Raw genomic sequence first — 22129 nt, 5'->3', positions numbered from 1 at the left:
CTTAAATTGAAGAAAGTGGGGAAAACCACTAGACCATTCAGGTATGACCTAAATCAAATCCCTGATGACTATACAGTGGAAGTGAAAAATAGATTTAAGGACTAGATCTGATAGAGTGCCTGATGAACTATGGATGGAGGTTCGTAACACTGTAAAGGAGGTGGTGACCAAAACCATCCCAAAGAAAAAGAAATGCAAAAAGGCAAAACAGTTATCTGAGGAGACCCTAGAAATAGCTGAGAAAAGAAGAGAAGTGAAAGGCAAAGGAGAAAAGGAAAGATATAAGCATCTGAATGCAGAGTTCCAGAGAATAGCAAGAGGAGATAAGAAAGCCTTCCTAGGCGATCAATGCAAAGAAATAAAGAAAAACAACAGAATGGGAAAGACTAGAGATCTCTTAAAGAAAACCAGAGATACCAAGGGAACATTTCATGCAAAGATGGGCTAAGGACAGAAATTATATAGACCTAACAGAAGATATTAAGAGGTGGCAAGAATACACAGAAGAACTGTACAAAAAGGTCTTCAAGACCCAGATAACCACAATGGTGTGATCACTGACCTAGAGCCAGACATCCCGGAATGTGAAGTCAAGTGGGCCTTAGGAAGCATCACTACAAACAAAGCTAGTGGAGGTGATGGAATTCCAGCTGAGCTATTTCAAACCCTAAAAGATGATGCTGTGAAAGTGCTTCACTAAATATGCCAGCAAATTTGGAAAACTCAGCAGTGGCCACAGGACTGGAAAAGGTCAGTTTTCATTCCAATCCCAAAGAAGGGCAATGTCAAAGAATGTTCAAACTACCGCACAATTGCACTCATTTCACATGTAAGGTAATGCTCTAAATCCTTCAAGCTAGGCTTCAACAGAATGTGAGCTGAGAACTTTCAGATGTACAAGCTGGATTTAGAAAAGGCAGAGGAACCAGAGAACAAACTGCCAACACCCACTGGATCATAGAAAAAGCAAGGGAATTCCCACAAAATCTATTTCTGCTTCACTGACTGTGCCAAAGCATTTGTGTGGATCACAGCAAACTGTGGAAAACTCTTAAAGAGATGGGAATGCCAGACCACCTTACTTGCCTCCTGAGAAACCCATATGCAGGAAAAGAAGCAACAGTTAGAACAAAGCATGGAACAATGAACTGGTTCAAAACTGGAAAAGGAGTATATCAAGGCTATATACTGTCACCCTGCTTATTTAACCTACATGCAGAGTACATTACGGCAAATGTCAGACTGGATGAAGCTCAAGCTGGAATCATGATTGCTAGGAGAAATAGCAATAACCTCAGATATGCAGATGACAGATGACAGATATGCAGATGCTTTCTAATGGCAGAAAGCAAAGAGGAACTAAAGAGCCTCTTGATGAAAGTGAAAGAGGAGAGTGAAAAAGCTGGCTTAAAAGTCAGCTTTCAGAAAACTAAGATCATGGCATCCAGTCCCATCACTTCATGGCAAATAGAAGAGGAAAAAGTGGAAACAGTGACAGATTTTATTTTCTTGGGCTCCAAAATCACTGCAGACGGTAATTGCAGCCATGAAATTAAGAGACGCTTGCTCCTTGGAACAAAAGCTCTGACACCTTGGAAGAAAAGCTCTGACAAACCTAGACAATGGATTAAAAAGCAGAGACATCACTTTGGTGACAAAGGTCCACACAGTCAAAGCTATGGTTTTTCCAGTAGTCATATACGGATGTGAGAGTTGGACCATAAAGAAGGCTGAGTGCCAAAGAACTGACGCTTTCAAACTGTGGTCCTGAAAAAGACTCTTCAGAGTTCCTTGGACAACGAGATCAAACCAGTCAATCCTAAAGGAAATCAACCCTGAATATTCACTGGAAGGACTGATGCTGAAGCTCCAATGTTTTGGCCACCTGATGTGAAGAGCTAACTCACTGGAAAAAACCCTGATGCTGGGAAAGATTGAAGGCAGGAGGAGAAGGGGGCAATGGAGGATGAGATGCTTGGATGGCCTCATTGGCTCAGAGAATATGAGTTTGAGCAAACTCCAGGAGATAGTAGGGGACAGGGAAGCCTGGTGTGCTGGAGTCCGTATGATCTCAAAGAATCAGACATGACTGATCAACTGAACAACAACTAGGGATTAAAGAGAGAAGAAATATCCAACTAAGCAAACAGAAAATGGGAAGATAATGAGTCCCTAGTACACAGCACACTAGGCCACTTGACCCCGTGTTACCCTACTCTAACAATTAGACCTTTGACTTTTATGCCAGTCCGTTAATAGCTATGTTCATGCCTTTGCCCTTGGTACCCTTGAAATTGTCAGATAGTTGTTCTGAATGGATTACCTGTTACCTGAACTTTCATCAGTCACCTGCCTGCCCTACCTCTGCTAAGACATATACTCAGGAGTTTGACTTTTATTCAGACCTTGGTTTTCAGTATTTCCTTTCTGCTTATTTGTTCTCCTGTGCACCAATTTCACTTATATCTGGGCCTGTACCCCTAAATGTCCAGTCCTGGAATTAATCTCTGGTTATACTTTCAGGGTTACACATCTAGACTTCTCCCCACCCTAACATTTGACCTGGAACAACAAACAAGGCTTCATGAGTGTGGCCTGGAACTCAAGCCCAGCCCTCATGTATTAAAGGATAAAGCAATGCTAAAATGCTAAAGCAAAGGTCAGAAATCCCAATCTGAGGCATCACAGGTAAGACCTGAATTGGGTCTCTCCTGCATCACCCAGAAAAATTCTGAAACGACTCTTCTTGGAATAAAAACCAGGCCTGTGGCATGCATGACCATCCCAGTATCCAAAGCAAGAGGCACCACTGCCAAGGACACCCTGAGCACTCGAATTCATCTAAACTGTGTCGGGCAGAGTCAGTCTAGAACTAGAGGGGCGCACCTAAAACGTGAAAAGTCACGATGTGCTCTTTGGGGTAGGTTAATTAATGACCATCGAAAACGTGACAAATACAAAACTTTAAGAAGAAAGGAAAACATAAGTTTTCAGTATAACTGCAACTTAAAAAGACAGCTCGCTTACCAACATGAATATTATCTTTAAACGCCACATTACGGAGCTGAAATATTAAATGGCGGCTAAATTTTTCCTCTGTGCTAGAATCCAAGTTGAGAACATCTTCAGCTGAACAGTTAACTGTATAAAACTCTTGAAGTGCTTTACAAACATGCTGAGAATGCAAGGAAAATTAATTAAACATTTTTAATTTGTTTTAAAATTTTTTCATAAGCAAAATTCAAATCTTAGTACAAATAAACCTAACCTATTTTGATACCAGATTACATAACAATTTGTTGAATTACTTTATTGAAATATGCATAATTACTACACTTTTTTTAAACTTTATTTTGCTTTACAATACTGTATTGGTTTTGCCAGACATTGACATGAATCAGCCACGGGTGTACATGAGTTCCCAATCCTGAAGCCCCCCTCCCACCTCCCACCCCGTATCATCTCTCTGGATCATTCCCGCGCACCAGCCCTAAGCATCCTGTATCCTGTATCGAACATAGACTGGAGATTTGTTTCTTACCTGATAGTATATATGTTTTAATGCCATTCTCACAAATTATTACTACACATTTATGTTCAAAAATTCATAGGCTCTCCAGATTAAAGGCCTCTCCAGATTCAAATAATTTACCTTATATGTTAATCTCTAAAAGCAAAATAAAAATATTTTTAAGCAGCTCTTTAAATATTATCTATGAGTTAAAAAGTCACTAATTCTGTTGTTTATAATTTTAGTTTTCAGAAAGTTCCTCACGTACACTGAGCCCAAATCTACCTCCAAGAATAAGGCCTCCAGGGTTAGATAATGATAATAAAGGCAGTTATGCATCACAGCAAAGTAGCGAGCGCAGAGTCAGGAGGACACGGCTAGAAATCAGAAAGACCAGAAACTATGTCAGGAAGCAGGAAGCAGGGAGTGGGCTGAACACCGAGCGTTTCCACGTGATGCTGGGAAGGAAGCCCAGCAACCCCGCGAATGAGGTGAGGCCCGGAGCCCAGGAGGGGTCCTGGAGAAACGGCCGCAGAGCCGTGGAGGAAAAGTCAGCAGCGGGAAAGGGCTGCAGGAGCCCCCACCCTGGCCACAGAGCAGAGGGCGGCAGGGGCTCCTCCTGAGGCAGAGATCAAGCCCCGAGCCTTTGGAGTGGGAGCACTGACTCCCAGACCCTAGACCACCAGAGGACTAACCCTAGGGAGGATCAAACAGTGAGAACTCGCACAAAGGAAACCACTCGAATACAAGACCCGGCATCACCCAACCACCAGTAGCACCCTATTCGGGACATCTCATCTAAACAACAAACAAAACAAAATACAAACCCAATCATCAGCAGACAGGATTACCACCTCTCTCAGCCTTTCCCATCAGAGGAAAAACAAACAAAAAACTCAGCACAAATCTCACCCTATAGGAAGCTTACACAAACCACTGGACCAACCTCAGGAGGACAGAAACCAAAAGGAAGAAAGAATTCAGCCTTGAAGGCTGGGAAAAGGAGACTTCAAACACAGTAAGTTAAAAAAAGAAAAATGAAAAGGCAGAGAAGTACTACACAAATGAAGGAACAAACTAGAAACACAGAAGTCCAAATAAATGAAGAGGAAATAGGCAAACTACCTGAAAAAGAATCCAGAATAATGATGGTAAAGATGATCAAAAACCTTGAAAACAAAATGGAGAAAATGCAAGAACCAATTAACAAAGACCTAGAAGAATTAAAGAATAAACATACAAAGACAAAGAACACAATTACTAAAATTAAAAATACTCTGGAAGGAATCAATAGAAGAAATCTGAAGCAGAAGAACGAATCAGTGAGCTGGAAGATAAAATGGTAGAAGTAACTTCTGAAGAGCAGAATAAAGTGAAAAGAACTGAGGATAGTCTCAGAGATGTCTGGGATAATATCAAACGCACCAACCTGGGAATTATGGGGGTCCCAGAGGAAGAGAAAAAGAAAGGGCATGAGAAAATTTTTGAAGAGATTATAGTTGAAAATTTCCCCAACGTGGAAAAGGAAATAGTCAATCAAGTCCAAGAGGCACAGAGAGTCCCATACAGGATAAACCCAAGGAGAAACACGCCAAGACACATAATAATCAAACTAACAAAGAGTAAACACAAAGAAAGAATCCTAAAAGCAGCAAGGGAGAAGCAACAAGTAACATACAAGGGAAACCCCATACATTTAACAGCCATCTTTCAGCAGAAACTCTGCAGGTCAGAAGGGAATGGCAGGATATATTTAAAGTACTGAAAGGGAAAAATCTACAACCAAGATTACTGTACCTGGCAAGGATCTCATTCAAAATTAATGGAGAAATAAAAAGCTTTTCAGACAAGCAAAAATTAAGAGAATTCAGTACCACCAAACCAGCTTTACAACAAATGTTAAAGGGACTTACATAGTCAAGAAACACAAGAGAAAGAAAAAGATCTACAAAATCAACCCCAAAAAACTAGGAAAATAGCAAAAGAAACATATATATCAATAATTACTTTAAATGTAAATGGATTAAATGCGCCAACCAAAAGACACAGACTGGCTGAAACGATACAAAAACAAGACCCATATATGTGCTGTCTACAAGAAACCCACTTCAGACCTAAAGACACATATACACTGAAAGTGAGAGGATGGAAAAATATACTCCATGCAAATAGGAAGCAAAAGAAAGCTGGAGTAGCAATCCTCATATCAGGCAAAACAGACCTTAAAATAAACAAGATTACAAGAGATAAGGAAGGACACTGCATAATGATCAAGGGATCAATCCAAGAGGAAGACATAACAATTGCAAATATCTATGCAACCTACATAGGAGCACCTCAACACATAAGACAAACACGAACAGACATAAAAGGAGAAGTGGACAGTAACACAATAATAGTAGGAGACTTTAACACCCCCCACTCACACCAATGGACAGATCATCAAAACAGAAAATTAATAAGGAAACACAAGTCTTAAGTGATACATTAGATGAGATGGATCTCATTGATATCTTTAGGACATTCCATCCAAATGCAGAATACACCTTCTTCTCAAATGCTCATGGAACATTTTCCAGGATAGATCACATCTTGGGTCATAAAACAAACCTCAGTAAATTTAAGAAAACTGAAATCGTATCAAGCATCTTCTCTGACCACAATGCTATGAGACTAGATATCAATTACAAGGAAAAAACTGTAAAAAATACAAACACATGGAGATTAAACAATATGTTTCTAAATAACCAACTGGTTACTGAAGAAATCAAAAGAGACATCAAAAAATTTCTAGAAGCAAATGACAATGAAAACATGACAACTCAAAACCTACAGGACGCAGCAAAAGCAGTTCTAAGAAGCAGTTTAGAGCAATGCAATCCGACCTCAAGAAACAAGGAAAACATCGAACAGACAACCGAACTTTACGCTAAAACAACTGAAAAAGAACAACAACAACAACAACAAATCAGTAGAAGGAAAGAAATCATAAAGACCTAAGCAGAAATAAGTGAAAAAGAAACAACAGTAAAGATGGATAAAACTAAAAGCTGGTTCTTCGAGAAGATAAACAAAATTGACAAACCTTGGCCAGACTCATCAAGAAAAAGAGAAGAGTCAGATCAACAAAATCGGAAATGAAAAAGGAGAGGTTACGACAGACAATGCAGAAATACAAAGGATAAGAAACTATTATGAACAACTATATGGCAATAAAATGGGCAACCTGGAAGAAACGGACAGATTCTTAGAAAAGTTCAATCTTCCAAGACTGAACTAGGAAGAAATAGAAATTATGAACAACCCAATTACAAGCACTGAAATTGAAGCTGTGATCAAAAATCTCCCCAAAAACAAAAGCCCAGGACCAGATGGCTTCACAGGAGAATTCTATCAAACATTTAGAGAAAAGCTAATGCCTATCCTTCTAAAACTCTTTCAAAAAATTGCAGAGGAAGGAACACTTCCAAATTTATTTTACGAAACCACCATCACCCTGATACCAAAACCAGACAAAGACAACACAAAAAAAGAAAACTACAGGCCAATATCACTGATGAACACAGATGCAAAAATCCTCAACAAAATTTTAGCAAACAGAATTCAACAACACATCAAAAAGCTCATACACCATGATCAAGTTGGGTTTATTCCAGGGGTACAAGGAGTCTTCAATATATGCAAATCAATCAATGTGATACAACATATTAACAAATTGAAAAATAAAACCATATGGTAATCTCAATCGATGCAGAAAAAACCTTTGACAAAATTCAGCACCCATTTATGATTAAAACTCTTCAAGAAAAACGGGCATAGAAGGAACCTACCTCAACATCGTAAAGGCCATATATGATAAGCCTATGGCAAACATTATTCTCAATAGTGAAAACTGAAAGCATTCCCCCTAAGATCAGGAACAAGACAAGGGTGTCCACTTTCCTCACCATTATTCAACATAGTTCTGGAAGTCCTAGCTATAGCAATCAGAGAAGAAAAAGAAATAAAAGGAATCCAGATCAGAAAAGAAGTAAAGCTCTGTTTGCAGATGATATGATACCGTACATAGAAAACCCTAAAGATAGTATCAGAAAATTACTACAGCTAATCAGTGAATTTAGCAAAGTTGCAGGATACAAAATCAATACACAGAAACCACTTGTATTTTTATATATTAACAATGAAAAATCAGAAGGAGAAATTAAGGAATCAATCAATGGTTGTTCACCATTGCAACAAAAAGAATATCTAGGAATAAACCTACCTACGGAGACAAAAGAACTGTACACAGAACATTATAAGACACAAAAGAAATAAAAGATGACATTAACAGATGGAGAGATATTCCATGTTCCTGGGTAGGAAGAATCAATATTGTGAAAATGACTATATTACCAAACACAGTCTACAGATTCAGTGTGATCCCTATCAAATTACCAATGACATTTTTCACAGATCTAGAACAAAAAATTTCACAATTCATATGGAAACACAAAAGACCCCTAATAGCCAAAGCAGTCTTGAGAAAGAAAGGAGCCAGAAGAATCAACCTTCCTGACTTCAGATTATACTACAAAGCTACAGTCATCAAGACAGTATGGTACTGGCACAAAAACAGAAATATAGACCAATGGAGCAAGATAGAAAGCCCAGAAATAAACCCATGCACATATGGGTATCTTATTTTTCACCTTGTTTTTTGACAAAGGAGGCAAGAAAATACAATGGGGCAAAGACAGCCTCTTCAATAAATGGTGTTGGGAAAACTGGACAGCTGCATGTAAAAGAATGAAATTAGAACACTTTGTAACACCATACACAAAGATACACTCTATTAAAGACCTAAATGTAAGACCAGAAACTATAAAAACTCTTAGAGGAAAACATAGGCAGAACACCTGATGACATAAATCAAAGCAAGATCCTCTAAGACCCACCTCCTAGACTAATGGAAACAAAAACAAAAGTAAACAAGTGGGACCTGATTATACTGAAAAGCTTTTGCACAGCATAGGAAACTATAAGCAAGGTGAAAAGACAACCCTCAGAATGGGAGAAAATAGCAGCAAATGAAACAACTGACAAAGGATTAATTTCCAAAATATACAAGCAGCTCATACAACTCAATATCAGAAAAAAAAACACCCAGTTAAAAAGTGGGAAAAAGACCTAAACAGACATTTGTCAAAAAGACATACAGATGGCTGACAAACACATGAAAATATGCTCAACATCACTCATCATTAGAGCAATGCAACTCAAAAGTACAATGAGATATCACCTCACACCAGTCAGAATGGCCATCATCAAGGAGTTTACAAACAATAAATGCTGGAGAGGGTGTGGGGAAAAGGGAACACTCTTGCACTATGGTGGGAATGGAAATTAATACAGACACTATGGAAGACGGTATGGAGAGTCCCTAAAAAACTAGGAATAAAACCACCACATGACCCAGCAATCCCACTCCTAGGCTTATGCCCCGAGGAAAACCAAAACTGAAAAAGTCACATGTATCCCACAGTTCATTAAAGCACTATTTATAACAGCTAGAACATGGAAGCAACATAGATGTCCCTTGACAGATGAATGGATAAAGAAGAGGTGTATACACGATACACGTGTATACACGTATACACGATGGAATATTACTCAGCCATAAAAAGGAATGCATTTGAGTCAGTCCTGAGGTGGATGAACCCAGAACCTATTATACAGAGTGAAGTCAGAAAGAGAAAGATAAATATCATATTCTAATGCGCATATACAGAATCTAGAAAAATGGTACTGAAGAATTTACTTACAGGGCAGCAATGGAGAAACAGACATAGAGAACAGACTTATGGACATGGGGAGAGGGGAAGAGAGGGTGAGATGTATGGAAAGAGTAACATGGAAACTTACATTGCCACGTGTAAAATAGATAGACAACAGGAATTTGTTGTATGGCTAAGGAAGCTCAAACAGGGGCTCTGTATCAACCTAGAGGGGTGAAATGGGAAGAGAGATGGGAGGGAAGTTCTAAAGGGAGGTGATATATGTATACCTATGGCTGATTCATATTGAGGTTTGAGAGAAAACAACAGAATTCTGTAAAGCAATTATCCTTCAATTAAAAAAAATAAATAAAAAAGAAATCAGAAAGACCTAGGTTGGAGTTCTAGCTTTGCCACTTAACAGATCAGTCACTCTAGTCAAGTCCAAACCTAACATTCCTCAACGGCAAAATGGGATAATGACAGAACCCAACTTTTCGGGTTGTTGTAAGAAGCAAAGAGAAAAATGAGAGTAAAGAGTTGGCCCAGTGCTTGGTACACGTAACTGCGTAAAAGCATTGGCTGTGCAGTCACTGGATGGGTCACTTATGAAGCCTGTCTTCTCTGTTGCAAAATGGACATACTAAGAACCACCATGCCAGGTTATCTTGGGGTGAGACACCCAATGGTGGTAGTGGCTTAATTGCTAAGTCGTGTCTGACTCTTGCGACCCTGTGGACTGTAGCCTGCCAGGCTCCTCCGTCCATGGGATTCTTCAGGCAAAAATACTGGAGTGGGTTGCCATTTCCTTCTCCAGGGGATCTTCCCGACCCAGGGATTGAAGCCGTGTCTCCTGCACTGCAGGCAGATTTTTTTACCAAGTGAGCTCTGAGGAAAGCCCTAGATACCTAACAGTTAAGCAATACATTGTGTTTATTAATGTTATTTTGATATTCTTATAGCATGCCATCTCCCACCAGGCTCTCTGATCCTACTCTCCTTCAGTAAATTTTTTGAGAAGGCCTCCTCAATTTCCTTATCTACATCAAATTCCCCCATATGCTCTACCTCAAGCTGTAGCACTTATACAGCTGCTATTTTATCTTAACTTGTGTGGAATTTTTGCTAAGTTTCCTCTATATTACAGAGAATCTCTCTCACTATCTGTTCTCTCCGGCTTCTGTAGTCACTGAACCCTGATTATGGATAGATATAATATCATCCAGAAAAAGGACCACGTTTCCCAGACTCCCTTGCAGTAAGGTGGGGGCCATGTGACCAAGTTCTGGACAACAGGATGTGAGCTGAAGGAAAACATTCCGCTTCTACACCACAGTCTGAAAGCTGAGGGGCATGCTCACCCTTTCCCCTGTTCCACAGACTAAAATGCAGACAGAGGGGTGGTGAGCCCTCTTGGACAATGTAAATAAAGGCATCTTTGGAACAGCAACGCAACAAGCGTCATCTCTAATACAATGGAGTCACATCCAGGTGTTACATGAGAGAGAAATAACTTTTTATCTTGTTTATGCCATTTTAGTTTTAGGCCTTTATTACGGCAGTGAATCTATCCTAACTTATTATCCTCCATTACTCGATAAACTCGATGAAGGCAGAAATGCCTCTTTGGGCTAACCACTGTATTCTCAACGCCTAGCCACACACACAGTACAGAGTGAAAGGATTTTGATAAATTAATAAAGTGGAGTTTTGAACTTTGGAGCTATACAGAATAAATGTAATAATTCTGAGGTAATAAAAATACTCATTATTCCCTTAAGTTCTCTTTTCCAAGTTAAATTTAAAATAAAATTTATAATCTATAAAAGTTTTAAATCACTATATTGTATACCTGAAACTAACATAATACTGTAACTTAACTATAACTCAATTTTTAAAGGTTTTAATTTATTTAAATATTTAAATTGTAAAATCCAGATGTTAAAATAAATGATTATTTGAGTGATGCTACCTAGCAAGTTTTATAAAACACTTTAAGCACCAGAATTCACTCCATTTGGCAGAAGCTGCTTACTGAAATTATCAGTTAAGTTACTGAATCAAAGGGCATTATCTATTATCACTAGTTATGATTAGCCAGTTACTTATTAACAATCTGTTGTAACAGTTAATCTAACTTATACCTCCTCACAGAGACTCTAAAGGAAAAGTACTTATTGGATTATAAGCTTGTTTCAAACTAACCAATAAATGAAATTAATTTCAATATAATCATTTACAAGATCATATAAGTAAAATAATCCTAATAATTTTTCTACCAACACAGTAAATGTGTTAAATAAAAATGCTGTATAATTTTAAATTCAGATTTCTACAACTTTTTCCAACTTTTGCTGATGTAAAAGATTAGTGGTTCAAGACTAATTTGTGTAAGATTGTAAAGACTGAAAAGGAAAAAAAGGTAAGTTAAATACCTACATGTTCTTTGCCCTATCAATGTTTATTAATCATTATTAAAAATAGGATTTGCACTAGTATTGATTTCTTTAGGAATAAGTTTCTAGTTTATAATACAATGAGGTACTTCTTTGTTAACCATATTAAAGTGTTGGTGGAAAAAAAAAAAAAAATCTCAATCTTAACTCCTTGTTTGCCGGAGACCACTTAATAAATCCTTCCTTAGGTAGTAGAGTATGTATCATACATCAGAAGAGAGTCAGTGTTTATCGATTATTTAAAATGTAATTAAGGTTAAAAATTAAACATAACAACTACAATGAAATAAAACATTTAAATTTATTTTTAAGAGTCCAAAGGCTACCTTAAGAAAAACATAACTCTTTTGCTATTTTTTGGGAGGGTTAGGGGAACTTATGTGTACTTTTTTTGCTTCAAAGCCAGGAGAAAGGTAACATGATTTTTTTTTTAAAACAGCATTTGCATATCTTTTTCAAATAAACTTATAATAAAACATGTAGACATCAATCATAATCAGCAGATATTCTTAATCAAAAACATTTTAATTTGGATGTATTTCTAACATTATGAGTCATCTACAGTTAACATCTAAAACAAAAAATAGTTAATGTTAATACCTACTGAGGCCAAATAATAGTTAATATAGTATACCTTAACCAATACAATCTTAAAAGATTTTATAAATGAACCTAACAGAGCTTGGTTGCACAAGCCCATATTCCTTTTATTACTAACTTCCTAGTTGACATTGCTAAATCAAAAATAAACACTAGAACTACACTTTTTCTCTTTGTTAAAAATAATGATAATTATGTTTCTAGACCAGGTTTTGCCAGTAACTAGTTGTTGGACCTGGAACTGGAATTAAGTCTCTCTAGGCTTGAGCGTCCTCACTTATGATGATGTAAGAATAGTTCCCAACATTTCTGTCAGCTCAAAAATTCTCACACTATTTTTATCTGAATTTTCTAGAATTTTATCTCAGAACTCAATTTTTACTGTAAAAATTACTTTCATTTGATATTCAGAATAAACTGTAATGTAAAAGGATATATAAGAAACAGAAAATTCCCAAACTGCCACTTTTCTCAGTTTTTCTTAGTTGGATACAGTAATATGAAATATACAAACATAAGCTGAAACTTCCTCCTTTTCAGAGGTTTACTCTGAGGAGTGCTATTAGGAAATGAAAGTCAAAAGTAAAAGCAGGAGAAACACTGAACCTGTATGTTACACGGGCTGGATTCATTTAATTCTTTTAATGACTGAATCACGGAAAGATATACGAGTAGATATAAGGAGAAAAACCTGAATCTGAAAGTTACCTCAATGAGTAATGCAACCATCCTTTTCCCATCAGCTCCTGGATTGGCAAGTTTGTTAAATTCCAAATCAAAATAAAGCTTGCACACAGCATTTTCAGGAATGACTTCATAGCAGTGTAAGAGATTTCTTCTGAATTGAATAATTCAAGATTGTTAGGCTTATATCTCATTCTTTTTAAATCATAGAAGCTGCTCTTGTATCTCAAAATAGCCTATTAACTGTGATTTAATGACATATAACTATGACATTGTGAAGGCAAGATAAAATGAACAACTGCTGACCCCAAGTTTACGGATCACAGTATCAAGAGTTTCCATCAAACAAGATATAGTAATCACATTCTGTAACACTACTTAACGAAAATACAGTCTAACTTCATACTGTTATTTACTCACAGATGATTTTGATATCAGACATTACTTTTACATTTGCTTTTGATATTACCATGAAGCAAATTTTGTTTGAGAAGACAATTTTCTCAAACTGGGATCCCAGGATCACGTATACTTGGGAGTCCCTGAATTTTTAATGAAAATCTTTAACTTTCACATTTTCATTAAGAATATTTTAAAAACTGCTTACACACATTCTGAATCATCTGACTTCGAGGAGCTTTCAATGCTCACATCTGCAATTTCATTCTCACTGGTATGAGAATGAAATACCTCACCAAGGGGGTTTGACTTTAAGAAGGGAAAGGTAAAACAGAAGCAGCAATAAAAATAATGTGCCCACTCTCCTCTCAGAGTCTGGCCCTGGCTCTGGCCTTAAATGTTAAGAATGCTCAGGGGAGAAAAAGGTGTGAAGTTAGCCAGGGGAAGATATATATACAGATTTATCTATTTGCAGAGATCTCTACAACAGATGCCAGAAATGGAAAAAACTGACAGAATTCATAGCTCTGTTCAGGTGATAGAAAACTGAAAGGCATCCATAAATGAAAATTAACTAAAAATAAAGGTGTCATTTGAGTAATTTGAAAAAAGATGACCTTAATATGGGTTATTAATAACAGATGCTGAATTGATTGATAAACTGCTTAGTGATATCATATGCAAATAAAACATTTATACCAATTTGAACAAAAAGTGATGGGGGAATTGCATGATCACATGGCACAGGAATTCAAACACACACAATTTTTCTCCTCTAGCACCTGCTGAGAGTCAGTGTTGCATATGACAAGGTAACTTCAGAATTCAATTATAATAGGAAAGGAGTAATGCACTGGTGACTGAGAACTATGAAAGCCCAGGCAGCCTGATTTAACTTCACAAGCATTTCCAGATGAAGGAAATGTACCTTCGACATGCTGTCTTTTAAAAGCTACTTACCGGGATTTATAGTAAAACCAAAGTTGAGCATAGGTTGTTACGAGGTAAATACGCTGTCCATCACCCACTTTGCATTCCAAAGCAAATACATGAACTTCCTTTATAAAATCAAAACTATCAAAAATTAGTAAAAATGCAAATTCAAAATCAACTATAGCTATTAAATGTTCATATAGAATTTTACCATTCAAATTTTCAAAAACTGAAATATGTGTATTATTAAAAATAAGAAAATCACTAAATCAATGCCAGTCAAAATCTAGTTGTTTTTACTTATATTTATTCACTCAGGTAATACATGTTTAAGGTGCACACAATTAGAACATCCAGACTAAAAAGAAAATAAATAAATATTTTGTAATCATTTGACTTCCTGCTGTAATTTTACTTACTAATTTATGTAATTTTTAAAACTACCTGAACACTATTATAATTTGGGCTAAACCTAAATAAATTCCCTAGAACATACAAAAACACATGGGAACCACTTAAAAAATATATTTGCATATTAATCTCAAAAGCTTAAGAAAAGTTTTAAAATGCTTAACTTTAACAAGTTACTAGGGAAAGAAGGTCCTCCTCCTTAAAAACTTTTAGCATTATTTTTACAGATGATCAATGAGTGGAATCATATTTCATTTATGCTGGATTTATGCTGGATACATGCATCTTTTCATTATATTTCTTTATATTCCCAACAGGGCCCAAGAAGCAAACGATGCGCAATACACAGCTGCCTGTTTATTTCTGAGTACCATCCCCTTTGTCAGGCCAGCATGCAGCAAGCACGTCTCCCTCCCACTTTCCTAATGTGTTGGAAATGATGAGAAATCCATTCTACTACTCCAAAACACAGAGGGGACAGAAGAAAGGAGAAACATAGGTGCTCTGGTAGCATGATTTAAGCTCCAGGGCTTATCAATGCTAAGCTATGACATCTGAGACACTGTCATTTGCCGTTGTTCAAATTCAAATCTCTGATCCCTAATTTCATCCTTAAAATCCCACACACCACTCACTCTCTGCTGATATTTCTGTGGATATTATTTTAGTTTTACTCTTTAACGCATACTATTATTTTTCAGTCCACGAACAGTCATTCTTCCTCTAAGCATAGCTTCATTTCCATGTCACTACAAATTTTTTAAACTATTTGGCACCAGATACGTCACCCTTTTTCATTATTCATATAAAGTAAATGGTTAATGACTCATAGGGATATTTTTCCTAAACAGTATAAAAAGACTGCAATTAAATTCTTCTGGTAAAATAGGTGGCCTGAAATGAAGACAGACAACAGAGTCTTTTTAGAAATCTTAAGTTATAGTAGCCCTAAATAAAAGGATGAGTACAATTACCTGTTTACAGCTTTTAACAAAATTAAAAGCCTGAGTTTGCCGATGAAATAGTTTCCAAATGGAAGGTGGTTCTTCTGGCTTGGACAACCTCGGTCTGTACACCGAGGACAACGGTTTCCTCTCATAATGGGATGCTCGTTCCTCAATCTGCTTCAGTGTTGCTTCCCATTTTCTCTTCATTGGATCAGGAGTATGGGACGACTAAATCCTGTCCCGTGTATGACTTCTGTCAATTACAACTAAAACAAAACAAAACAAGGACATCAGTTTCCGTCTTTGGAATATATTGTGTCTTATAAAACTTCAAAACTCATTTCTGCTTATTTCTCTGTCTGCTTCCACAGCGCGTTCTGCATGAAGTTTTAATGTGAAACAAGGACAGGAGGACTGAGTATCAGAAATCTTTAGATCCTGGCTCTTCCATCTGACAGTGCTACAGTTTTGAACGGTTAATGAAGTTCGTGGGCTTCCCTGCTGGCTCAGATGGCAAAGAATCCACCTGCAATGCAGGAGACCTGAAGTTCCCTAAACTGTAATCAGCTGCAAAAAGAGAAGCAACATGATCTCTAGGGAGTTATCTTGAGGACACATGCAATATGAAAATGTTTTGCAAATTACAATACTTCATGTAAATATGTGGGGTGTGGTTGGTTTTTTTTTTTTTTTGCATCCCTATGCATTACTATAACCATTTTGTTACATCAAGTGCCATCTACCTGGCCCAGATGGTGGGTGGTATTCCTGTGCTATTATTTCCTACTGCAGAATTCATTTCTAAGGCACCACTGTACAATTCTTAGCTCCCTTTTCCTTTTTGGCCCACTGTTCTTCTTTTCTCCTCAAACAGCTATTAGTGGGGAGGACAACCCAGTATATGAATGAGAAATTACAATACTGGCTAGTTTTGGTTTGGGATGTATGGTAATCATAAGCATGGTTTTAGAAAAGACCCCATGGACTTTAGCCCACCAGGCTCCTCTGTTCATGGAATTCTCCAGGCAAGAATACTGAAGTTGGGAGGCTCCTTCTCCAGGGGATATTCCCGACCCAGGGTTCGAACTCCGGTCTCCTACGCTTCAGGCAGATTCTTTACCATCTGAGCCACCAGGGAAGCCCCAAATCAATCTTCATCTCTGTTAATTTAATAACTGTATTTTCATGATTAGTAAATTGAAATGATTGCATTTTAACCCTTTTATTAATGACATATGTTGTTTGAATACAAAGCTTCCATGTTAGCCATACCAAGGTAAGAGAGTCCAGCAATACTTTGCCAATTTGGGATGGATTATGGTTTACTTACACAGGAAAAAGGATTTTTAGAAGAGGGGAAAAGCTGCTAGTGTAAAGAAAAAAACAGGGACAAATTCTCTGGCATTCCTCCCATCAAGGGCTGCCAGCTAAGACCACTCCCGCATAGACTCTGGCCTTGGCCTTGTGAGCGGTTTCAGCCAAGGTCACATTGACAAATGTGAAGCGAGTAGAGGTTTAATAAGTGATTTTGCATGGGATTTGGCGATCCTGGAGTCCTGCTCTGAGAACCTCATGCTATAGCTCAAGCCTCACAGAATTTTTTCCTGGTACCAAGGTACCCCAGCTGTTAGCCAGTACCACTAACTATCAGATATGGGAGTTAAGCCATCTTAAACCATCACCTGAACTCAATGCTTGAGTAAGCCTAAGTGAGTTCAGGTGAAAGATCCAAAGAACTGCCCAAAAAATTGTTTTTAAACCCAGCAAGCTTTGGCCTAGTTTTTACCAAAAAATAGAAATAACTAATAGTTTCCTTCTTCACTAGTTTCAACTAGGTTGTAATTTATGCATGCAGAAAACAGATATATTTGTTTCTCTTAAGTGACACAGTATCATATACTAAAGTATTTGAAGGCAAAATCCCCATGTTCCTTTGGCAACACATATCTAGGACTTTGTTTATTATGTTGATAAACGTACTCTTGAATGCTAGCAGAAAATTTTACAACAACGTAAACTCACGAGCAAATGACATATTTTCTGGAAGGAAAAACACAATCACCCTAGAAGATTGAGAGGGTAGGAATAATATGACATTGTCAGGAAAAAAAAAATGTACGTTATCCACAGATTTCAAATTTGACTCAGACTAAGAAATTTCATTCTCTGAGTTAGATTCAATCCACATGAAAATTACAAACCAAGAAACAGAAATAAAATTCCATCAACATAAATTTCATAACACATATGCCTAGGAAAGGAATACAATTGCATTGAAGAGATGGGGCAATTTTTAATACAACTGTGTTTTCAATGTCAGTGCTGCTGCTCCTTACTGCTAGATAGATTCTGAGTATTATTTTAATCTGCTTCACACATGGATAAAAGTCTCCTCCATTTCAACAGCTAGGAGACCACTAGTCTCCTAGGTGAGAACTGACTTTATGAAACTAACCTTTAATAACGTCCACCAATTACATAATGAAGAAAATAAACTACAGAATCCAATCAGATGTGAACTGACTACTGTCTAACAAATAACTGGCTAGAAATAACCACGTCGATGTTCACACTTAACAGTATCAGGAAAAATTTTTTCTGGTTTTGTAAAAATGACCACAGAAGTATATATGAAAGTCAGGGTCACAACAGAAAACCAATTTAACACGTAGTAGACTGAGGAAACCATACATGTCAACAGAAAAAGAGAGAGAGACGTTCAAAATACGTCATGCCCTCTTGTTCTTTGCAGTTTTAAAATTGTAGCAGCTGGGTCGAAAGACAACTGGATCTTAGACCATTCAAGCAGCAGGGGTGAATGACGAAAGCAGAGGAAGTGGAGAACAGGAACGCATCTGGCATTCTGGTTTTGGACTGTCATATTCCTTATCCCTACACCCTGGGAGAATACATCACCACGTTAGAAGCGCTTTTCACTCCTGGTGGGGAAAGTATTATTATTGTATATATATAATTAAACATGAAAACCCCTTTTCACATAGGGACCATAACTATTTTTGTAACCATTTCCAAGCCCCAAAGAAAAATATTTGTTGTATTTTAAAACAGCAGGCTTGAGAGGTCTTTTATTTCCTAGGTTTGCACAGAAAAGATTGTTTAACCATTCTGGATACCGATTTTATAACTAAAGGTAGTCAGGCTGGAAGAAGGCTGGCTGAGTATTTTTAGAGTAACTGCAGTGAGAGAGAGGGCAGTGAGAACGGGGGTGTAGAGATAACTCAGAAAGCCAACCTAAGTAGCCTTGGTTTCCCTAGGATTATGGCTAGACTTGCTCATCTGTTGACACTTTACCACCTGGACAGTTGGTACATGCTTCATGATTACTGGCTTCCATGCTAGTGGTAAGGAATCTGCCTGCATTGCAGGAGAAGAGGGTTGGATCCCTGGGTTGGTAAGATACACTGAAGAAGGGCATGACAATGCACTCCAGTATTCTTGCCTGGAAAATCCATGGACAGAGGAGCCTGGTAGGCTAGCCTGTGGGACTGCAGAGAGTCAGACCTGACTGAGCACACACACACCAGAAGAGCTGAAGCCTGACTCCCAAGGTTCTCTCCAGCCCAGTTCTCCTAGTTTCTTTTTTGTCTAATCACAGTTCAGTTCAGTTCAGTTGCTCAGTCATGTCCAACTCTTTGCGACCCCATGAATTGCAGCACACCAGGCCTCCCTGTCCATCACCAGCTCCCGGAGTTCACTCAGACTCACGTTCATCGAGTCCGTGATGCCATCCAGCTATCTATCCTCTGTTGTCCCCTTCTCCTCCTGCCCCCAATCCCTCCCAGCATCAGAGTCTTTTCCAATGAGTCAACTCTTCGCATGAGGTGGCCAAAGTACTGGAGTTTCAGCTTTAGCATCATTCCTTCCAAAGGAATCCCAGGGCTGATCTCCTTCAGAATCAATTTCTAGTCCCCACTACAACTTCTCCGTCTGTCCTGAGAATAGTTTCAAAAGTATTTTGTGTTTTCCGATATATATGTTCAAGTTCTAATATTTGGCAATGTTTTCTTAATATCATTCCTTTTAGGGCCTCTTGTAATATATTTATACTATTTCTCCCAGTGCTAAAGTATTCATAATAATGTGACTAAAACTTCATTTACAGTAATTCAGTTTATTTCCCAGATGAAATATACTCTTTACATAATTTAGTATACTAATTGACTTTTTCTTTTTTTCCCCCTTCCTTCAATCATTTTGTCTATGCTTGAACAGAGTAACTCAAATTTAAATTTCCCAAAAGTCTCCTGTAAGGAAGAAAACATTCAGTGATTCAGAAAATCAGAATTTTTCTGATTCTTTCACCCTTCTACCCTGCTCACAGGATTTCCCAACCAAACAGCCTAATTCTGCCAGACTAACCACCCTTAAAACCATTTTCAGTAGCCAAGACATGGAAGTAACCTGAATGTCCATCAACAGAGGAATGGATAAAGACATGTGGTATACATATACAATGAAATATTATTCAGCCATAAAAAAGAGTGAAATAATGCCATTTACAGCATCAGGGATGAATCTAGAAATTATCAAACTAAATGAAGTCCGACACAGAAAGACAAATATCCTACCAGATCACTCATATGTGGAATCTTAAGTATTTTTTAAAAATGATACAAGTGAACTTATTTACAAAACAGACAGATATTGCAAACAAGCTTATGGTTCAGTTCAGTCGCTCAGTTGTGCCCAACTCTTTGGGACCCCATGAATCGCAGCACACCGGACCTCCTTGTCCATCACCAACTCCCGGAGTTTACTCAAACTCATGTCCATCGAGTCGGTGATGCCATCCAGCCATCTCAAAGGGGAAATGTGGCGGGAGTGGGAGGAATAAATCAGGAGCTTGGGATTAACACATATACACTATACAGATGACAGATAACCAACAAGGACCTTCTGAGTAGCACAGGGAACTCTATTTAATATTCTTATATGAGAAAAAAAAATCTGAAAAAGAATGATATATGCATAACTGAATCACTCTTGCTGTACACCTGAAATTATCACTGTAACTCAACTATACTCCAATTAAAAAAATTTTTAAGGACTATTTACATAACTTTTCCACAATTAATCACTCATTAATGATTCAGAGCATCACTAAATGCACACTCAAGTTTACCTCAGTAAGTCCAAACTCTTCAAAATCTGGCCCTAAACCACTGCCCATTTGATGTCTTATTATTCAGCCTTCTCACCAAATGAACCATAATGACCACTGCCTGCAAGATCTGGCCCACTCCTGCACATTTCCCTCAGCTGGAGTGCCGCCCACCTTCCCCCAAAGTCTTTCCCCTGGAGGCCCAGATCAAGTTCGGACAGCTGGGAGACACCTTTATAAAAAGAAATCTCAAAACTGAGACGACACTGCCAGCTGTTTTCCTCTAAAGTTTCTCTAAGTAAATTAGTGCAATCTACACAAAAGCCCCTCCTACTGCTTTAACTGGAGCATCATTTGATAAGCAAGTTTAGCACAGGAAGCGACCTGAGCCTCTTTATGGGGTGATGGGACTGGTTAAAAAAAGCTAGCCCACTAGTTATCTCTTACAAATAACTGCATGCCAACCACTGTTCACGTTGGGAGTAGGTCCTAGTCTTCAGTTTTATGCAGCAACAAAGGGACTGCCAAACACTGGTCTTCTCTCAATCTGGGAGGCATACAGGCTTTATTCCTAGGATCTGAGTTGCATAACCCTTACCAAGAGCAAACCAACCTTTTTAACCTTTTAAAGCCCAGGTGCGAACTGTTATTCCTACCTCCAGGGGTTGTTGAAAAGACATTACCACAATGTTAGAGCACAGATAAGCACTGAAGGAATGGTAGCCATAACACAGAACGAAGTAAATAATACCTGGTGGCTCAGATGAAAAAGAATCCGCCTGCAATGAGGGAGACCTGGGTTCGATCCGTGACTCGGGAAGATCCCCTGGAGGAGAGCATGGCAACCCGCTCCAGTATTCCCACCTGGAGAATCCCGTGGACAGAAGAGCCTGGCGGGCTAGTGGGGGAAGGGGCAGTGAGAATGGGCGGGAAGAGACGGTTTGCCCTCCCGGAAGGCCCGCTGGTAACGTCTTGCTCTCTACCCAGGGGTCCGGCCTCCGTTTACCTCCAAAACTTTCGCGGGGGGCGGAACCCGTGGCTCCTCTGCGGCTGGCTGGACACGAGCTCTGCCTCCGGGGCGGGACGGAATCTTCAAACCGAGCGCGGGAACTGGGCAGGAGCAGGAAGTAGGGGAGCGCACGGGCCTCTAAGGAGGCGGCGTCCTAGAGCAGAACCGGGACCACAACCAAGCAACAGCCGGGAACGGCTTACGCACCGTCGCCGGGACGCGGGAGCTCGCTCGACCCGTGAGACTGCAGAGTTGTCGTGCGGGGCGGGGTCTGTGAGGGGGCGGGGTTCCGGTGGGGCCG

At 38.6% G+C, this 22129-nt stretch overlaps 1 protein-coding gene across 8 annotated transcripts in view; it reads right to left on the bottom strand.

Moving 5' to 3' along the window:
* The window catches only part of PRIMPOL (primase and DNA directed polymerase), a 51081-nt gene extending 28970 nt beyond the window's left edge, over positions 1–22111 (bottom strand). The window contains exons 1-6 of one of the 8 annotated variants that reach the window (XM_069573261.1): positions 21826–22111; positions 21571–21717; positions 15725–15963; positions 14367–14464; positions 13032–13161; positions 3028–3175 (exon numbers count right to left, since the gene is read on the bottom strand). In XM_069573261.1, coding sequence (XP_069429362.1) covers positions 3028–3175; positions 13032–13161; positions 14367–14464; positions 15725–15904 — 556 coding nt within the window. In that variant the 5' untranslated portion in view covers positions 15905–15963; positions 21571–21717; positions 21826–22111. Of the gene's footprint in view, positions 1–3027; positions 3176–13031; positions 13162–14366; positions 14481–15724; positions 15964–21570; positions 21718–21825 lie in introns of all 8 variants that reach the window. The other 7 variants (XM_069573263.1, XM_069573265.1, XM_069573262.1 and 4 more) reach the window with 7 other exon arrangements.
* Between the last annotated feature and the right edge of the window lie 18 nt (positions 22112–22129).

This window comes from Ovis canadensis, chromosome 26 (genome assembly GCF_042477335.2).
Source record: "Ovis canadensis isolate MfBH-ARS-UI-01 breed Bighorn chromosome 26, ARS-UI_OviCan_v2, whole genome shotgun sequence".
NCBI lineage: Eukaryota > Metazoa > Chordata > Mammalia > Artiodactyla > Bovidae > Ovis > Ovis canadensis.
The sequence above is the reverse complement of the archived record's forward strand: the minus strand, read 5'-3'. Positions and strand labels throughout refer to the sequence as shown.